The sequence below is a fragment of the Penicillium malachiteum genome (assembly GCF_028827825.1).
Source record: "Penicillium malachiteum strain IBT 17515 chromosome Unknown utg000005l:1.0-9002435.0:326005.0-9005861.0, whole genome shotgun sequence".
Taxonomy (NCBI): domain Eukaryota; kingdom Fungi; phylum Ascomycota; class Eurotiomycetes; order Eurotiales; family Aspergillaceae; genus Penicillium; species Penicillium malachiteum.
Genome location: NW_026643099.1, coordinates 4,898,455 through 4,917,085, shown reverse-complemented (window position 1 = coordinate 4,917,085; position 18,631 = coordinate 4,898,455). Strand labels below are relative to the sequence as shown.

Here is an 18,631-nt window from a genome sequence, read left to right as displayed (position 1 = left end):
TGATCATGTTTGTCTATACAATGACTTCTAGGCAAAAGCGGTGTATAGATAAGTCTTGAGGTCCTGAATTTCGCTAACTGTGCATGAAAGAGCGCTAAAAGATTTGGAAATTAATTATGTATCTTGGACCCATTCCATTCTTCTCAGAAACCTTTAGTCGTTGTAGTTTGACTGGCGCGATCCATCCTTGTTGACTGCCGGCAGTCCGTACAGAGCGTTGAGCTCTTCTTCTTGTGATTTTCCAGAGGATTTAAGGATGGGATGCTCAGCCTGTGATGCTACACGAACAGCATGTCGTCGGTGTGGTGTGAAGCCATATGTCGCAGAGTGGTTCTAGAAGGACTAGTTAGTATAATGTTTATAAGACTCGATGTAGAGGTACATACTGTAGTTCGGTTATCCCAAATAGCGACATCACCCTTGTTCCACTGGAAACGAGCGTGTGCCTCTTGGGTTGTAGCAACCACATCTGTGAGGTATCGAATTATGGCATCACTCTCGCCCTTGGGAATGCCAACGATAGTGGTGACGAAGCCAGGGTTGAAGAACAAACTGTTCCAACCAGTGACAGGATTTGTTCGAATAAGAGGGTGCTCTGTAGTGACGGGCTCTCTACGTACAGGTCGACCAATGGCACGCGAGTCATTGGCTTGCATGTCTGCGGAGTGGAGAGCTGTTAAGCCCTTGAGGTAGGTCTGCATGTGCGAGGACAGGACGTCGTATGCCGCGTACTGTGAAGACCAGAGGGTGTCACCGCCGCCTCCACTAGGGGGACCAGTGAGCACCTTAAGTATGGTGTATGATGGTGGTTGCACTTCATATGTCACCTATCGTAATTGTTAGTTATGATTTGAACAATATTCCAAAGTGCAAAACATACATCTGAGTGCCACAGAAAGCTGGGACTAAACAAAGCACGGTTGTCAGGGGCATTATCAGCAGAGTACACCACATGAACATCCTCAAGACCCTGCTTGCGGGGAACAGATGTGGTAGCATGCTATTTTAAATGTCAAGACTTGATGAACTTTTCGAAGTAGATTGGCATATATTACTAACCTTATGTAGGGTTCCAAAGTGTCGACCCAGGTCACGCTGAGCATTAATATCCAGGTTCTTTTGGTCACGGAAGAAGACTACTCCTCGATATGCTACTAGACGGGCTAGATCATCTTGCTGTGCGCTGGTGAGGTTTGCCAAGTCGACTCCATGGACCTCTGTTCCAATCTTGGGGTTATAGTCGAACACAGCAGAGGCATCTTGTAGGAGGTTGCGAAACTTAGGATCCCCATGGATACCTCGGTCCTCATGAACATTCTCTTCCAATGGAGCCCAATGGATATCTGGGAAAGAAGGTAAAAGGTCTTCATGTTCGTAGGTGGTGTGTTTTTCGACAACAGTACGCCCAGGGATATAGCCGAACTTGTTGTTACCCGCGACACCCTTCGTAGGGACGACGAGCTTGGCAACCGGTGTAGAGGGGACAATAGGTTCTTCTAATGACGGAGCCATTTTGAATGTTTTCAATGATCTCAATGATCTCAATTACAGAGAAAGTTAAAAAGAAGCAATCCTTTGGTTGAGGTGGGAACAGAAGTATAAGCTTCACCAGCCAAGGCAGTTTAGAAGCCTTTTATAGACATGGATTTCAAAAGCCCAGAGAGAGACTAAGAGCTCTTGTGGATACTTCCCTAGTGACTCAGACCCATAATAGAACTCCTGAAGATCTGATGCAATTGCGTAGCCTCCCTAGTGGTGCCCCGGACTTTACGGAGATCGCGCCATCGACATACGTGATCACCCAAGCCAGGCCCAGGACAAATGAGAACTCGCCGACGTCGCGGCAATAAGGGAGTGGAATTTCTTGGTTCAACCAATGACGACACTGAGAATGGTGGATTCATGGGGTCAGTTTAGAAATAGCACTGCTTATTTCCCCCAGAATTGGTGGTGGCCCGCCTGAGGCTAGGGGGGCGCGGATCACGCCATCTTGGTGACGTTGATGGCAAGATTGGTCCATCTCTATCAAATAACCATGATGGCAAATGAGGCCGCTGAGTAGGGGATGAACACGAAACTCCTTCACCGCTATTTACATACGCACAGATTAAGCGTACGCAATGTTGTTTTCAGACCATGTACTTCTTGTTTTGTTGATCGCGGGAAAAGTGGAGGTTAGAATTAGCATAGTTTTGAGGGTACTAGTACGGCAAACTGGGCGCTAGGCGATCACGCAAGAGTGGCGGCTTCTTGCGCCGCACGCTTTATCATATCCACTTTTCCCCATTGGATTGTTCCAAATCTCTCAGGTCTGGATGTTTCTACTCCGTAGTCGTCTGAGATCTTCCATTGGATCCGCATCTCCATGTAGTTGGCGTGTTTCATGATCCTGTAAGACTATTTCTTATCAATCAGACGGGTTTGTAAGCCATGGATGGCCGAGGGCAGAAGGCGTCATCAGCTACACAGATTTCGGAATTGGTCAGATTACGGAGTAAATCATCTTATCTAGATATTCAGAAATCTAAAGATAGAAAGGATTGGTACCCATAAATCCGTTTCATGATTTTATCGCATATTCAAAGACCAGCTCATTGCATTACTGTACATTAGGATTGAAGATAGCTCGGTCGTTTGCTCATCCCAGTCGACTGTCACCCAGCCCCAATGGCCCGAGGGTCACCTCCTGAACTTGCTCAGTTACTCCACCCAGACGAGCTGCGACACCCATGATGCCAGCCTCGACATCTCCCAGAACAGCAGCCAGGTCATTGACTGCAGACTTGGGTGTACCGATGCTAGAACCATCACGAGACTTGGAGCTGACAAATTCATTAATCTGGCGGTTCAAGTTGAGTTCCAGACCGTGCAAGTGGTCCTCGATTTCCTTCAGGTTGCCCTTGTAGCGACCGAGGACGTTGCCCATTTCATCTGCACGCTGGGAAAAGTAATCCACCAGGTTGACAGGGACTCCATTGACCGTAGTAGCGGTGGACTGGTCAACTTCCACGTCATCAGGGAGTGCTAACGTATTCTTTCGAGTCGATCGCAATGATCCGCGATCTGGAACCTTTTGATCATGCATTGACCACCAGCCACCGCCCCCTGATGACTGATATTGCAGGGGTAGCTTCAAAGTGTCAATAGCACGGAAAGCAACTTGAGCCTCGGCTGCATCTCGGCCTACTAGACCGCGAAGCTGATCAATATCACTCGCATCATTCTCCAACGCATGCTGGATGGTGTCCAGCTTGCTCTGCACAAATTCAACATCGTTGGGAATCGTAGTTCCCTGTTGTTCAATTGTAGGAAGCATGTCGGCCACTTCATGACACACTCGAATTTGTTCCAGGATGGCTGTATCGATATTTTCAATCTCCCGACGAAGCTCATCCGCGCAGCTCTCGAATTTGGTGGTAGGGAGAAGGTTGCTCACATCGACCTTGACGCCGGGAACCACGTTTCCTGCAGTTGTATTTTGCTGTAGCGGTTGCTGTGTTCCTTGTGTAGTGGTTGAGTTGGCAAAAAGAGACAGGGTGGGCTTTGCAGGTTGCTGCGTCTGCTGTTGGGTGTTCTGAGGAGCACCGCTGTTTAAAGAAATGATTAGTTTCATCTCATTTATGGAGTAGGAGGGGAGGAAAGGTTTTGTAACTTACAAAAGACTACTTCCAGTGGCCGTACTGCCCAGACCTCCTCCTAGACCACCAAGGCCTAATGCAGGCTTTTGTGTCTGAGTTGTCGAGCTAGCTCCTAGTCCGCCACCGAAGAGCGTACCGGTACTTGGTTGTGTAGCACCAGTGCCAATACCTGTCCCAGCTGTAGCACCGAATAAGCTGGTCGACTGAGGTTGAGTAGTTGCTGTAGTGGTTGCGCCCGAAAGAACCCCGCTGGCCGCGCCTGACGGTTGTTGGCCACTTAGGCCGGAGAACATGTTGGTACCGGTGGTTTGAGCCGGTTGTGTGCTCCCGAATAGACTAGCCGCTGGTTTTGATTGAGCAGTCGAAGTTGTGTTTCCAAATAAGGCCCCTGATGTGCCAGACGCTCCTGGGGTTGATGTTGAGTTGGCTTGAGTGTTGGTGCCACCGCTATTCAAAGGGATGCTTTGTTAGTCGCTGTTCATCAAGGGCGCGATTAACTCCCCCCGGTCACCCGCAGCTAATCAGACAATCCAGAGCTCAAGCTAGTACTGAGCGGTAATTTCGAGTCTTTTTTTTTGCGGCGCGAGGAGCTCTCAATCGTAAGCTCCAATAAAGCTTCGACGAGGGCATCGGATGGTGACCAGCATGGTGGATGGGCTTGGGGTATATGGTATATGATTACTCACAATAGAGAATTAGCGGAGTTGGTATTGATGGTCAATCCACCAGAGGATGGAGCAGAGGTTTTAGGGGCGAACATGGCTGGAATGTTCAATTCCTCAATCCTACACTAGAACAAACATTCACTGCGCGTCGCCGATAAGATTTGCGGCGGTCAATAATTCATCCGAACCGAAGACTCAACGACGCATGAACAATATAGCCCTACTTGGATTTGGTATTTACGCATCATTCGCACAAAAAGGTACTAATATACCATTTATTTTGTCCCTTCGGATTTAAAGAACCAAGTTATATCACAGTGGACTTTGTTTGCCCCTTGAACGATTAACGAGTATAATCGAGGCTGTTCATCAAGACTGGTCTTGGCATTGATATCGTCCTGCAAACGCTCGACACTTCTTCTATCCATCCTCCATTCTTCCAAGGCTGCTCCTGTTTCGCTTTAAAAGGAATATAGGATTTGGGAACGGCCCTAATTGGCATCCCCTGCTGGTCTTTTGAGGACGCTTAACCCCAAGCCTGTTCTTCGCACTCACCTCGAAAAAAGGTTCGCGAAGACTTGTCATCAGACTACCGCATAGTCTTCTGCATCTTATATTGTCCTGCAAACGCTCGGCACTTCTTCTATCCATCTTCCATCCATTCAGGTTCTCTCCACTCTCGCCTGTGAATAAATCCAGGATTTAGGAACAGCCATCGTCGGTATCCCCTGCTGGTCTTTCGAGAACACTTGACACCGGGTCTGTTCTTTCCACTTACCTGAAAAAAGGGTTCCCAGAAAGACTTATCATCCGACTATCATTTAGTCTTCTATACCTTATATCATCCCGCAAACACTTAACACTTCTTCCATCCATCCAGGGGTGCTCCGCTCTCACCTGTGAATAAATCCAGGATTTGGGAACAGCCGTCATCTGCGTTTCTTGCTGGTCTTTTGAGAACGCTTGACAACAAGTCTGTTCTTTCCACTAAGACTTGTTATCAGAATAATTAACTCTAAGTCTGTCCTCTCACTCACATCTCGTTTTCCTTCTGCAACCACTCCTGCCCCCAGTTCTTCCCTTGCTCCTCCTTCTCTTCTTTCTTTAACACTTAACTCTAAGTCTATCCTCTCATTTCCCCCTCATTTCCCCCCTTCTGCAACCACTCCTGCCCCCAGTCCTCCCCATGCTCTTCCTTCTCTTCCTTCTCTAACACTTACCCTAAGTCTGTCCTTTCCACTTACCTTGAAAAAAGGGTTCCCACGAAGATTTGTCATCATCAGAACGCTTGCCCAGGTGACCCAAGTCTATCCTTTCCACCCGCTTTTCCTTTTTCCCCTCTGCAACCACTTCTGAATGTTAGCCCCCTTGCTCTTTGGGTTTGTTATTCTTCTTTGCCTTCCTTCTTCAACGCTTGACCCCAAGTCTGTCCTTTCCAACCATCCCTCCTTTTTCTTCTGCAACCACTTCTGGCCGTTATTCATCCCCTTGCTCTTAGGGTTATCGTTCTTTCTTGTCTTCCTTCTCTAACGCTTGACCCTAAGTCTCTCATTTGCACTCCTTGAAAAAGGGTTCCCATGAAGACTTGTCATCAGATCGCCGAAAAATCTTCTGCGTCTTCTATTTCCCTGACCGTACCATGGTGGAAGATATGACTGGATCATGGGCACCGAGATGTGTGGCCTCAACACCTTCATCTGAAGTTGATGTAGTCGTCGCCCCGCCTTCTTCTGATTCACCAGAACCCATCAAGCCTCCTCATTTCAGCAGCGCAGAGTGGACGCCAGATGGTACCACTCTTTTAACCAACTCAAGTGATCACCACATTCGCTCGTTCATAGTGTTCGTTCCCTTATGAGGCCTGACTTTGTGGTATTCATAGTTCCATCTAATGCGAGATTGCAGGCCACCGGATCTGCTTGAAACGGGATCAGTTCATAACTTGTCCCCGTATTCAACCTTGCCTTCGGCAGAACCCACTTATGCCTTGGCAGTCTATCCATTTTTCAATCTGCAGGACCCCTCAACTACTCTTTTTCTGTCGTCGGTAAGAGATCACCCAATTCGCCTGGCTTCAGCTCTTGCCCCAGTCTCGGTGGCCAGCTATTCGCTGGTGAACCCAACAACAGAAGCCTTCATCACCCCTCATTCCATGATCTATCCATCCACCCTGGGAGGCACTCATTTCCTCACGGGCTCAGACAGTCTTATTTGTCTGTTCGATATCTCGCGGCCTGGTAGTGATGGCCCTGTGTCGTGGCTACCAACAATCCCGAGTAAACGTAAACAGACTGTGGGAGGAGGTATTGGCATGAAAGGCATCGTCTCGGCCATGGCAATCAGCCCCACAGGCGATGGGATTCTGGCTGCGGGAACTTTCACGAGACAGGTTGGGCTCTATAGCTCCAATGGCTCTGGTGAGCTTCTGGGCACATTCAGTATTGCGAAGACTGAGGCCAATCGCGAGATTGGAGGGAAAGGAGTCACCCAACTTGCATGGAGTCCATGTGGGCGGTACCTTTATATTGCAGAGCGCAAAAGTGATGGTGTCCTCGTCTACGATATCCGTGTGACGGGGCAGATGCTCGGATATCTTCGAGGACGCCGAGCTGTCACCAACCAGCGTATGAATATTGATGTCATCTCTGCTGGTACAGATAGTAGCCATGAGGTTTGGGCAGGTGGTACGGATGGATACATGAGAGGATGGAAAAACCCCGTGTATGCTGCTGGTGGCCAAGATCCAGATTGGGAGTTCAAAGTTCACGACGGTTTGTTGTACATTCAAGGCAGGTCATGGTGTATCAAGTAGCTGACGCTCCATAGATGCAGTCACTAACATCGCGTTTCACTCTGCAGGGAGTGTTGTTGCTACGTGTTGTGGGCAACGCCACTATTTGGAGAATGATAACGATAGTAACTCAAAAGCAAAAGGCTCAGTCAAGGACAAGCAGACTAGAGAGGACAGCCTCAAGATATGGTCTATGCAGTCATGAGCCTCAATGTTGACGAAAAAAGAAAAAAAAGATAAGGGTGGTTGAGTTCGCCTTCGAATGTTTACTGTTGTTTATTTGGCTGGAGTTGGGACGAGCAGCAATAACCACCGGTGGTGTTATCTTCCAAGGTTGTTTGTGTGCTCTACTTCGGACCAGGACAGTGACGCGAGCGCGACACGAGTGTGGTTATTTCCAATTTGTTTGCTTGTCGAAGACGTCCTCGCCCGATTTGTCGAAGACGTCCTCGCCCGATTTGGCGAAGACGGCCTCTGTCTTTCAGTGAAGCGCGACACGACTGTGGTTATTTCCAATTCGTTTGCTTGACGAAGACGTCCTCGCCCAATTTGGTCGAAGACGCCCCCGTCTTTCAGTGAAGACGATCAACCAAACCATTTCAGTTTAGGGCTGGTCATTCACAACAACACGTCCACACACTTTTTGTTTCTTACCTCGCTGTCTTTCCTTTCCTTTCCTTTCCTGCTACCCACCTTCTCTTAACACCAACTCTCCACCCACTTTTTCTTCACAGAAACAATTCTTTCTTGCTTCCTTTTCTTAACCAATCTTTCAACATGTCTGCTGTCAACGAAAATACTTTCGACAACATGTCTGTTGTCTACGGAAACAATTTCGACGACATGTCTGCTGTCTACGGAAACACTTTCGACGACATGTTTGATGTCTACGGAAACACTTTCGACAACATGTCTGCTGTCAATGAAAACACTTTCGACAACATGTCTGATGTCTACGGAAACACTTTCGACAACATGTCTGCTGTCAATGAAAACACTTTTGACAAGATGTCTGCTGTCAACGGAAACACTTTCGACCACATGTCTGCTGTCAACGGAAACACTTTCGACAAGATGTCTGCTGTCAACGGAAACACTTTCGACGACATGTCTGCTGTCAACGGAACCACTTTCGACAAGATGTTTGCTGCCAACAAAAACACTTTCGACTTCACCTTCGGTGATGTCAATGGCGCGGCTGATTTTGGCGCGACCAATTTTTCTACTGACGATGTCGCCGTCGCCCCCATGACCAACGAGGAATTCATGGAGGCAATGATTCACTACAATCCCGAAAACGCGAAAATCTTCGAAAATGATGACGTCCAGATGGTGGATTCAACCAAGGCCACGGACGATGCGAAGAGCCTCCACGCCCTAATGACCTTTGATCCCACAGAGGTCAACCCAACCCCCCACAACTCCCGCCAACCATGGGTCTGGCACCAAGATTGTCTTTGGCCTGCCAACCCCCCCCAAGCAACCCCGACTTAGAGGAAGCCGGAGCTCCCGCAACTCCCCCCGACTGCTACAACCCCTGGCAATGCTTCTGAGCGCACCATCGATAGTCTGCCTTGCCACGAGACTCAGTTCACTTCTCTGGAGGCCGCCCGCAACGCAATGCGTCAGATCGACTACAAGCACTGCCCAGGGGATGACGATTCCATCCCGACCACCGACGAGGAGAAGAAAGTCCTCGTTGGCAAGCTGATCGTGGCTTTGAAGAATATGGAAGGCATCAAGGACAGCGAGGCATCAATCAGAACCTTCAACAACCGCAATACTACCGAGCTTGAATTTGAACTCACCGCTTGGGAGATCCTGGAGGCAATGATCACCCGCCACGAGCTTGGGGCTTCTCTGACCCCTGCCCATGCGAAGAGAAAGACCGGTATCTTCGAGGTTCGATTCCTGGCCGTCTGCCACGCTCTCGACTGCTCCAAGTCGGTGGCCAAGCACTGCCTCGACGCGGAGTACGTGAAGACCTTCGTCGACCACCCCAAGGGGGCCCTGGACCGAGTCCTCGGCAACAAGGTCGTCAATGCCCGAAAGTCCGTCCTGCTCAAGGCCGGCAAGGAGGCTCTTGAAAATTAAGAGCCCGAGGCGCTGAGGCGTCTCTTTTTCTCTTTTCTTTTGGTTTTTCTTTTGGTTTTTTTTCTTTTTTTTTTCTTTTTTTTTTTTCAAATTGAATTTGAAATCTGGAGTCTGTTTCGGCGTTCTGTTTTTCAGTCTGTTTTTACAGACGTACGCTCATTTAGCTGGCTTTCCCGTCGGCTCGCTTTTAGTTTTGGGATTCGCTTTTTTGTCGTTTTCTCGCGGATACCCCCTGAGTTTTGCTTTTTTATTTTTATTTTTAGGAGGTTTATTAACCTCAGTGCTCTAATGCCGCTATCTTCGATCTGTGTTCCTCGTATCCTTCTTCTAAGCGTTTCATAAAGTAGCCGGTAAGCAGTATTTGGTCTTAAGTGTTACTAGTAGCCTGAGGTCTGTAAGAGCTAGAAACCTTATAAATGTAAAGATATTTGGGCTTAGAGTGAAGGTGCAAACCTTGGAACTTCAAGTTGAAGCTATTAGAAACTTTACTCAGGACTTCAGCGTCTGTACTTCAAGTTTACATAGAGCCTTCGGACCTAAGATAGCACCGGATCAAGATACTATTAGTAGTGACACGATTACCTAGTGAGCGCTGATCTATCCTCAGATTCTCTCCAGATGTCTTGTATTCTTAGTCCATACATATAGTATTACTACCAGTGGACGACAAGTCCTTATACCGCGCTTCGTGCGGCCATGTGGCAATGAAATTGGGAATAGTAGTACATATGCCCTCAGTACCCGAGTGCTTGGGCAGGAAGCTCAGTTAAATGGATATCTGGACACACTATATCATCCCTATCAGATAAATTGTCAGCGCCCATACGGTATACCAAGTGCTGCAAACTCCCACTGCACATGTTGCAGGTGTGTTCAAGTCCTCTCAAGGTGATCCAGGTGATCCAAGTCTCAATGAATCAGGGAATTTAGGCAAGAAAAAGTAAGAAGCAGAGAAGTGTTGCCGTGAAGAGAAGAATTAAGTAAAGCGGAAGATAGAAGAAGGCTATGCAAAGGATGAGAAAACCATGAATCTACTATGCTTAAGTGGATAAAATTGTTGTAATTGATTTCCATTAGAGTGCTATTCTGCAGGTTGGCATCCGCCACCTTAGAGCGGAGAATGGCAACCAAGGTTTGAAGCTATTCGTCACTCAGTCCTTCAACAAACATTTGAGCTGGTCATTGCATGCGGGCATGGCGAGGGTTTGAAGTCGCCCAGATAGCCCATCTTGTTCCTGACGAGCTAAATTTCATCAAGCACTTGAGGTCCCAAGGTCTGAAGATTTTGAAATCAAGACTTAAGGCTGGCGTTGTGCTCCTAAGGAGTGTCGAAATCATGGAAACCGCAGTAGGGTCAAAGTCCAAGGACCATTTTTCAGGACCTAAGAAAAGTCAAAAGTCTGGGTTCTGATTTTCTGGGGAACCTGAATATTGGAAAAGAGTCAAAAGTCTGAAAGCTGTTCTATGGAGCCTGAACAGACTTAAATATCTGACCTTTGTTGCTCTAAGGAGTGTACTAAAATTCTGGAAGACCCGAGTAGACCTCGGGAGTTGTGGGTTGGAGTGTCGGTATTATGTATAGGTAGATCACCTGGGCAACAACCTTACTATAGTTGGATATTTAAGCTCCCTGGTGCTGAGTAAGTTTATCCTAGACAGACCACTGAAATAACGAATTTCTTTTGATATCGTTGATTCTCTTTTGTTTTGCCAGAACTTTGATAAGTCAAGTTGCCCAGAACTGTGGATCTAAAAGAGAGTCTAAGATCTGAATTTTGTTTTTTTTTCTCGAGAGTTTTCACATTCTAAAAACCCTGAGTAGAGTCAAGGGTCAGAGTATTAGCCATGGGACAGACACTATGATCAAGAACCTCAGCAGAGTTGGACATTTGAGCTCCCTTGTTGCGAGGAGTATGCTCAGTGTTGGGCATCTTGGTGCCAGCTCCATGGTTGACAGGGGTTGCGGGATTATGAGAAATGTTGGCCGTCTGGTTATCGGTGGGCTTTTTGACCTCCTTGGGGTCAAAGGTCATCAATGCGTGGAGACACTTGGCATCGTCCATGGCCTCGGTTCAATCAACCATCTGCACGTCATCATTGTCGAAGAACTGAGCATTTGTGGTTGGCTCAATTTGAATCTGAGCAAACCGCAGGTACTTCAGTCAGTTTTTCAGCACATATTGAGCAATTTGTCTTAATTAAAAATCAGTCAGTCTGTGGACTCTGTAGGAACAGGAGCGGGGAAATCGGCACCTAGACTTCCATATTTCTGCCCGTTGTTTTGGAAAATTTTGGCATTGGACAGGTCAAAATTAATCATGGCTTCCATCAACTCATCATCTATCATGGTATAATCCAGATCATTGCCAGTAGTAGTTTGCTCAGTAGCAGGAGCAGGGAATCAGGCTATATATCTCCAGCCATATTATGGCTGGCAAGAACAACAAGAAGTTCAAACTCGCCCTGGCTAGGGCCTTGAATAATCTAGTTGCTAGAGGCAGATATCTTCCAAGATTAAGGGATTTCTTGAGCAAAATGATTCGAACTGACTCCTGAGGTCGGGGCCCCGGGAAAGGCACTTTATATGTTAGAGAGGGAAAATGGGATAGTGAAAAGAAGTGGGTATAGGCCTGGAGGATAGTAAGAAGGAGAGGAATATTGCTATAAAGAGAAGAAGTAAGTAAGTGAGCAAGTAAGGAACTTCCAAGGTTGAAGCACTTGAGTATTCAATGTTGGGATGAAGATTTGAACTTGGAAGATAAAATAAATAGATAGAAGAAGGGTTATAAGAAAATGTAGCACTTGAGGCAGTATGAAAAAAAGTTCAAACCATAGAGAAGAAGATATGTGGATGAACTTGAACTAGAAGATGGATTCAGAGTTTAAGTTCAAGTTGATGGTAAGTAAAGGTGAAGTATATATAAGTACTAAGTAGTAAGATATATAGTAATATACTAGAGTCCATTCTATATAAGGCCCACTAGTAGAAATTATATATAATAGCCTGGAGCTAGTATCTACTATATACTTAAGAGTTAAAACCCCTATATAATTTAAAGAAGAAAGAAAGAAATAATATATAATATATATATACACTAATCTATCTAATCAATCTTAATTAATTATAGGTATCAGCTATCTCTTACCTAGTACTTCAGTAAATCAGCTCTCCCTTACTCTATGTAGCTCTTACAAGTAGTCTCTTAATTTACCTATCTGTCACTTAAGCTTCAAGTTTATCTCACTTTAGCTTTATATAGAATACTTGGGATTACCGTAAAGCAGGGATAATAGGTAAACAAAATACCGAATTAATTAATCAGACATCTGGAAGGGGATGTTTTTTCAAGTTTCGCCAAAAGTGAACTTTCGATGCTGCACATGTATATACTAGGTAGTAGTATAAAGCAGGCTTCTCGGGTCATCAGGTAGTATATACCTATTCTTCAACCTTGGAAGTTTACTACACGTCGTGATAACAAATTAACCACTGGCAGCGGCAAGCTAGCTGGTCAAAATTCACTATGGGAAAATGGGATTTGGCCGCATAGCCGTTATAAGCCTGAGTGGGGGATATCGAAGTCAAGGCTGAAATTCCAGATGTCATAAGCACTTGAGGGCTTTGATGATCTCTGTCTGCATCTGAGGTCGGCCATACCGGGAGCCTTAGCAGAATCGACCATCTCAATGTCGTTATTTTCGAAAATTCCAGCATTGTCGGGGTTAAAGTTGAACCATGAAATCATCATCAGTTATACTAGTATACACCGTATCGTCAATATGTGACTGAATCTGGGTTTCAGCATGAGCGAAAATAGAAGATTCAATCTCCATACTCCGTATATTTAGCCGCATTCAAACGGACAATGGTGAGCAGGGTTTGGAACTACTCTTTACTAAGGCCTTCGATAAATCGTCGGTGAAGCCAGACATCGCGTTGATATCATACATGATGAGGGCTGTAATGGAGAGAAGAAGTTTTGATGAGGAGCTTGAAGGAATTCGAGAGCAAAAAAACAGTGGACAATGAATAGTAAGAACTGGAGAAGTGGTGCTCCAGCTAGATGGATGGAGGAGATGATGATGGAAGGTGTGCCACTGTGGCGATGTAGAGTGAGGAAAGATGTGTGTTTGCAGAGCCAAGGACTACAGACCTCGGACCTATATTAGTGGTCCAATAGCTGTGAATAGAAGAATTGGGTAAGGAACTTAAAAGATATATGAGTGAGTAGATGGAAGAAGAGATGGAAGAAGAGATGGAAGAAGAGATGGAAGAAGGATATAGAAAGGACGGGCAAACGTAGGGAAAACGTAGGATGAAGAATTAGAGCATGAGCAACAGGAAAATATGTAGCCTGGGAATCAGAAGCGTGCTGCCGATCCCCCGGGGTGAGGTTGATGAATTTGTCGGAATTGATTTCCATGCCAATGCCATTCTGGGCGTTTGGCGTTGGCCTCAGCGGCCTTAAAGTAGATAGAATCAAATTCCAAGAACCATCCTACGGAGTCTGAGCACAGCCTGCCATCTGAATGTCGTTTTTCTGGGGAACCTGAAGATACTCGAAGATTTAAACACCGCACTGGAGGTCCTGAACAGAGTCGAACATATAAACTTCATTGTTCCGAGGAGTGTCAATATTCTGGAGCCCCCGAATGTTGTTGAGTATCTGAGCTGTGCTGTGCCCCTCTTGGTACAGGTACACGGACATTGTTGATAGTCGCCTAAATAGACCGATCTCATTCCTGACCACCAATCTCTGCCAGCAAAAATTGTGCACTGTCATGGTTAGCGTATTCCTTTTGATTGGTAAAGCGCATCATATGTATTGATATTTTCAATTTCGATTCTTTATATTTTCTGGTATTGTGGTCAACTGGTTGAATATTTTCGAAGCTTTGAATCCCATATAGACATTTAGGGTATCCGAATTCCATAACGACCATATGGGAAATCCTCGAGGGATCCAACAAATTGGCCCCACCCATCACCAAGCTTTCCAGGGGTTCCAGAGCCCTGGACACGCCAAGCCTGCAACTCCTCAGCTTCCTTCTCAGCAGGAGTCTTCTCCTCATCCTTGTGAGATCCTGTGAGGCCCGCCAGGACCTCTTGCTCACGACCCTTATACGCATCCAGAAGACCGGGGTGCGGGCACCAGACAACCTGCATACCAGCACGACGACCAGCCTCTACACCCGGCACTGCATCTTCAAAGACCAGGCATTCCTCGGGCTTGATCTCGGTCTCACCCTTGGTACGTAGCTTCTCGTTGATGGTCTCCAATGCGAGCAGGTAGATATCAGGCAATGGCTTACCACGTCCCTTGCCGATCCGAGGATCATCGCCCAGAACACGATGCACACCAGGGAAGGCAGTAAAGAGATCCTTTAGGTGCTCCGTCTTCAACATGAAGTTCTTGCTGTGAGAGGATGTTGCCAACGCAATCTCTACGGGCTGATCTGTGGTCTGGGTAGACACTAGATTAGACAGAAGTGTGGCCACACCAGGCAATGGCTGGGACTGTGGGAAGTATTTCGCTTGCAATGATACTTGCTTGGCAGCTGTTTCCTCAGGGGTGATGGGCAGTTGAGCCCAGTCATGGAAAATCTTACTGGCCTATAGAGTTGCGTTAGTAAGAGATGATAAACTGACGCTGGGTTGATTATCCACGTACCTCGGGCTGGGGGCGACCCTGCAGCTGAGACTTGATCGACCAGGGTAGCTCCGGCTTTCCGTACATTGCAAGGACTTCGTTGGTGATCAGAGTGTATTTGTCCTCAGAATCGATCAGTAGACCGTCCATGTCGAAGAGACACGCACGAATGCGTGGGAGTCTGGTATAAGGTCAATTGAATGATCTCTCATGGTGATATTCAGCCAAAACGTACTCTTTTTGCGCATCCATGATGGTCTGTCGTCTAAGTTGAGTGATTATTGGTCCATGAAAGCGGGACACAGGGATTGTGTTTGATAAGGCTCAGCGCGGGGAAAAACGCTGCTTATCGGTCCCGTGATTATTTTGACCGTCAACGTCTGCTCTTCTTGACCTTCAACATAAGATGACGACTGAGGATCCTGCTTCCGCTGAAAAACGCGACAATACCGCCGCTGAATTGGGAGATGAGGAAAACAGCGATGATGAGGTCTTCCACGATGCGCGATTCCCTGCGGAGGAAGAAGCTGTTAGTTGACGACCTCCGTCTCTCCGCGTCAAGCTAAAGCTAATCAGTTGCTACGTATAACAGAGCCTCCTGAAAGAATCCCAGGAAATCAAGAATGAAGCGAATAAGCTATATAGTGCTGGATGCTACGACCAGGCAATCTCCTCATACGATCGCGCTCTCGCCTCCTGCCCGAACTACCTTGACTACGATGTCGCCGTGCTTCGGTGTAACATATCCGCGTGCTATCTGAAGCTAGAAGACTGGAAATCTGCAATTGATACAGCTACCATGTCCCTTGAACGACTTGAAAAGATCATCCCTACAGAATCGCCCAAGGGCACAGACCGAACCGATAACAAAGATTCGAAGCCAACGAGCAGCACAACAAAGGACAACGACGCCGTGGTGGAAATTTCAGGAGATGATGCCGAATCAGAGGAGACGGAACTACAAAGATTGAAGGAGCTTGATGAGACAAGAACCAATGTTCTTCGAATTCGGGCCAAGGCCCTCATGCGACGCGCTAAGGGGAAGTTACAATCCGGTGGTTGGGCGAACTTGCAGGGTGCAGAGGAGGACTATAAAGTTCTTAGTGGAATGGATAATCTTCCTCCAGAAGATAGGCGGATTGTCCAGCGAGCTCTCCGAGAGCTTCCCGACCGTCTCAAAGAAGCTCGGGATAAGGAAATGGGCGAGATGATGTCCAAGATGAAAGACGTGAGTCCACTACCTTTCAAAGAATCCTTCAACATGATTGATCAAAACTCCGAGCATAACTGACATTTATTTTCTCTTGTAGCTTGGCAATGGCATTCTAAAGCCATTTGGATTGTCCACGGACAATTTCAAGTTTGTGCAGGATCCCAATACGGGTGGATACTCTATGAACTTCCAGTCTTGATATAGTTGAATAAATAACGATCCAAAGGATTCTGCACCATTTGCACATGGGCACTCTCTGATATCATGAATCGACGTAAGGGAGGACGATCGCCGCATCAACATTCAGCCGTGACAGCATGTTTTACGAGAAACTCCGAAATAACCTTGGAAGAGAAGCTAAGCTATCATATCGGATACATCAGCGAAAGCCACGTTTATCCACCTTGCCCCGTGGTACTGATCTACACGTCACCGGGTATTTCTGAGATCAAGGAAGAGGCACCGAAGGCCCGTGGAATATGGAGAACACTTGCATAGGTGCGGATTTCGGAGTTCGGATTTCTCTCCAGACTGGGCAGTGTACACCGTATTTCCAGCATTCGTCCAGGGCTGTATATGCATAATTGCATCTAGCTACTATGTTTAGATCTCGTTTCTTGAAATCACCAATGAAATCGGCTCCTCTTCATGTTTTGGCCCCATTACTAATCCGTTCATGAGTGCGAGCCGCGTTCCACTTTGCATAAACACGATAGGTCCCCTGCACTAAGGGTCCATGCAGAGGATGATGCAATGACCAAGTGTCACGGAATAATTGTGTGAAGTAAGTACTGCGAAGATGCATTATGCTCCACTATTAGGAGAGCTATGAAGTTCAAGTTGGGTCGAACTTGAAGCCAAGTGTTGAGTCTCTCCGTACTATGAAGCCTAATGATCCGTTACCAAAGAAGCCTCCTTGGCAGGATGATCGTGGCTGGGCATCAGATCTAGATGTCATCAGATTAGCGTTGAGATTGTGTACCTGGCTCTCAAATTCATCCACTTCGAGTCGCGAAATGGACTGAAATGGGTAAGTGAAATGGCCCCCGGATACCCGGGAGATCTGGGATCCACCACGACGCCCCAATAAGGCAGAAGATGTCGATCATCGGTCGGATTTCGCCCCATATCCCACATTTATAGAACCACTAAGCTTTTTACGGTAGAAACCGCGAGTAAACAACATGGAGATCTACACGCGCAATTGATTTCATGATTCATCGCTCAAAGAACCAAAATGAAAGAGTCTCCAGATGTGCGAGACCCATGGATAGTATAAAAAGGTAGAGAGAGAGGCATCGAATATGAATCTTTTTTTTCTGTATCAACAAGCCTCACTGGAGTTCCGAGTTCCATCTCTACCTCTAATTCCGCAAATTCCTACATCATGCACTTCTCCACATTACTAGCTGCCTCTTCGGCAATCCTCCCAGCTCTGGCTGCCCCAGCCAGACAAGTCTCTCTCAAGGATGCTGCCAGCGCTGTCCCCGGTGAATCCTCCCTCTTCACCACCTACCCAGGTCGTCACACTCCTCTAGCTTCCAACTGGACAAGAGTGATCCCCGCCACAGGAACTGGTGAAGCCGGTTCCGACGACCTCCTCTTCCAAAACCTGCTCTCCGCCGAATGGGTCATCTACTCCTTCTACCAAAAGGCCGTCGAGACCTTCAAGCCCGAGGACTTCACTAAGCTCGGCTACAAGAACACCACCTACGAGCGCATCGTGAACATCCGTGACAACGAGGCTGGCCACATCCGTATCTTCCAAGACCAGATCTCAGACAACTCTCTCAAGCCCGGTCCCTGCAGCTACGACTATGGCTTCAACACCAGCGCAGCCGAGTTCCTCGAACTTCAGGTCTACATTGAAGTCTCCAGCCAAGCCTTCCTGACTGGACTGCAGCTCGAAGCCACGAAGGACAAGTCCAAGAGTGCTCTGATGGCCATTGGCCAAACCGAGACCCGTCACAACGTCTGGAGTCTTATCGAGAACTACCGTGTTAGCCCCTTCGCTGGTCCTGCCGATACCACATACCCCTACGCCAACCAGGTTCTCGAGTTGACTCGTTCCTTCATCCTCGAATGTCCATCTGCCAATCCTGTTTACCCTAGTCCCCGCCAGGCTCTGCCACAAATTGCTATCTGGGGTAACGGAACCACCGCCACTCCTGGCTCGGTTATTCAGCCTCTTTTCTACCAGCCTGAGAACCAGCCTGAGTTCCTGTCTAACACTACCTACTATGCCGTCTTCTACCACGGTGTTAACACTGTTAGTGTGGAGTATGACTACAACGTTAACGAGGTCACTATCCCTAAGGACTTCGATATCAACTCTGGAATCATTATCATGAACATTGCTAAGGAGAAGGATGCTCCCACTGCTGAGAGTGTTGTTGCTGGTCCTTTGATTCTGCTGCAGCAGCCCCATGTCTTGACTCTGGAGACTCCTGATGTTGTTACTCTGTAAACAATATTGGACTCGTATAGACTTTGTTGTTTTGAAGACTCTACCTGTATACTAGGTATTCACTAGAACATTTGAAGAGAGCTTGTTCTCGTCTTTTTATTAGCTTAGCGTT

General features: G+C 47.1%; 9 protein-coding genes across 9 annotated transcripts; 5 read left to right on the top strand and 4 right to left on the bottom strand.

Moving 5' to 3' along the window:
- Positions 1-153: 153 nt before the first annotated feature.
- Positions 154-1,512, bottom strand: N7483_011841 (TauD/TfdA dioxygenase family protein; the record flags this gene model as incomplete). Its single annotated transcript, XM_057095268.1, has 4 exons — positions 154-333; positions 387-827; positions 881-1,000; positions 1,060-1,512. The coding sequence occupies 4 exons, from the start codon at positions 1,510-1,512 to the stop codon at positions 154-156; spliced, it is 1,194 nt and encodes a 397-aa protein (XP_056941239.1).
- A 1,126-nt stretch (positions 1,513-2,638) lies between these two features.
- N7483_011840 (nucleoporin FG repeat-containing protein) lies at positions 2,639-4,398 on the bottom strand (the record flags this gene model as incomplete). The annotated part of the gene is made up of 3 exons (XM_057095267.1): positions 2,639-3,587; positions 3,657-4,085; positions 4,325-4,398. The coding sequence occupies 3 exons, from the start codon at positions 4,396-4,398 to the stop codon at positions 2,639-2,641; spliced, it is 1,452 nt and encodes a 483-aa protein (XP_056941238.1).
- Positions 4,399-5,942: 1,544 nt separating this feature from the next.
- On the top strand, positions 5,943-7,115 carry N7483_011839 (uncharacterized protein; the record flags this gene model as incomplete). Its single annotated transcript, XM_057095266.1, has 2 exons — positions 5,943-6,145; positions 6,209-7,115. The coding sequence occupies 2 exons, from the start codon at positions 5,943-5,945 to the stop codon at positions 7,113-7,115; spliced, it is 1,110 nt and encodes a 369-aa protein (XP_056941237.1).
- Positions 7,116-7,871: 756 nt separating this feature from the next.
- On the top strand, positions 7,872-8,588 carry N7483_011838 (uncharacterized protein; the record flags this gene model as incomplete). Its single annotated transcript, XM_057095265.1, has 1 exon — positions 7,872-8,588. One exon carries the CDS (start codon positions 7,872-7,874, stop codon positions 8,586-8,588), a length of 717 nt encoding a protein of 238 aa, XP_056941236.1.
- A 126-nt stretch (positions 8,589-8,714) lies between these two features.
- Positions 8,715-9,188, top strand: N7483_011837 (uncharacterized protein; the record flags this gene model as incomplete). Its single annotated transcript, XM_057095264.1, has 1 exon — positions 8,715-9,188. The coding sequence occupies one exon, from the start codon at positions 8,715-8,717 to the stop codon at positions 9,186-9,188; it is 474 nt and encodes a 157-aa protein (XP_056941235.1).
- Positions 9,189-10,993: 1,805 nt separating this feature from the next.
- N7483_011836 (uncharacterized protein) lies at positions 10,994-11,251 on the bottom strand (the record flags this gene model as incomplete). The annotated part of the gene is made up of 1 exon (XM_057095263.1): positions 10,994-11,251. One exon carries the CDS (start codon positions 11,249-11,251, stop codon positions 10,994-10,996), a length of 258 nt encoding a protein of 85 aa, XP_056941234.1.
- Positions 11,252-14,103: 2,852 nt separating this feature from the next.
- Positions 14,104-15,091, bottom strand: N7483_011835 (haloacid dehalogenase superfamily protein; the record flags this gene model as incomplete). Its single annotated transcript, XM_057095262.1, has 3 exons — positions 14,104-14,802; positions 14,861-15,020; positions 15,075-15,091. The coding sequence occupies 3 exons, from the start codon at positions 15,089-15,091 to the stop codon at positions 14,104-14,106; spliced, it is 876 nt and encodes a 291-aa protein (XP_056941233.1).
- A 154-nt stretch (positions 15,092-15,245) lies between these two features.
- N7483_011834 (tetratricopeptide repeat protein) lies at positions 15,246-16,251 on the top strand (the record flags this gene model as incomplete). Its single annotated transcript, XM_057095261.1, has 3 exons — positions 15,246-15,368; positions 15,432-16,067; positions 16,150-16,251. 3 exons carry the CDS (start codon positions 15,246-15,248, stop codon positions 16,249-16,251), a joined length of 861 nt encoding a protein of 286 aa, XP_056941232.1.
- Positions 16,252-17,439: 1,188 nt separating this feature from the next.
- Positions 17,440-18,519, top strand: N7483_011833 (uncharacterized protein; the record flags this gene model as incomplete). The annotated part of the gene is made up of 1 exon (XM_057095260.1): positions 17,440-18,519. The coding sequence occupies one exon, from the start codon at positions 17,440-17,442 to the stop codon at positions 18,517-18,519; it is 1,080 nt and encodes a 359-aa protein (XP_056941231.1).
- Positions 18,520-18,631: the final 112 nt, after the last annotated feature.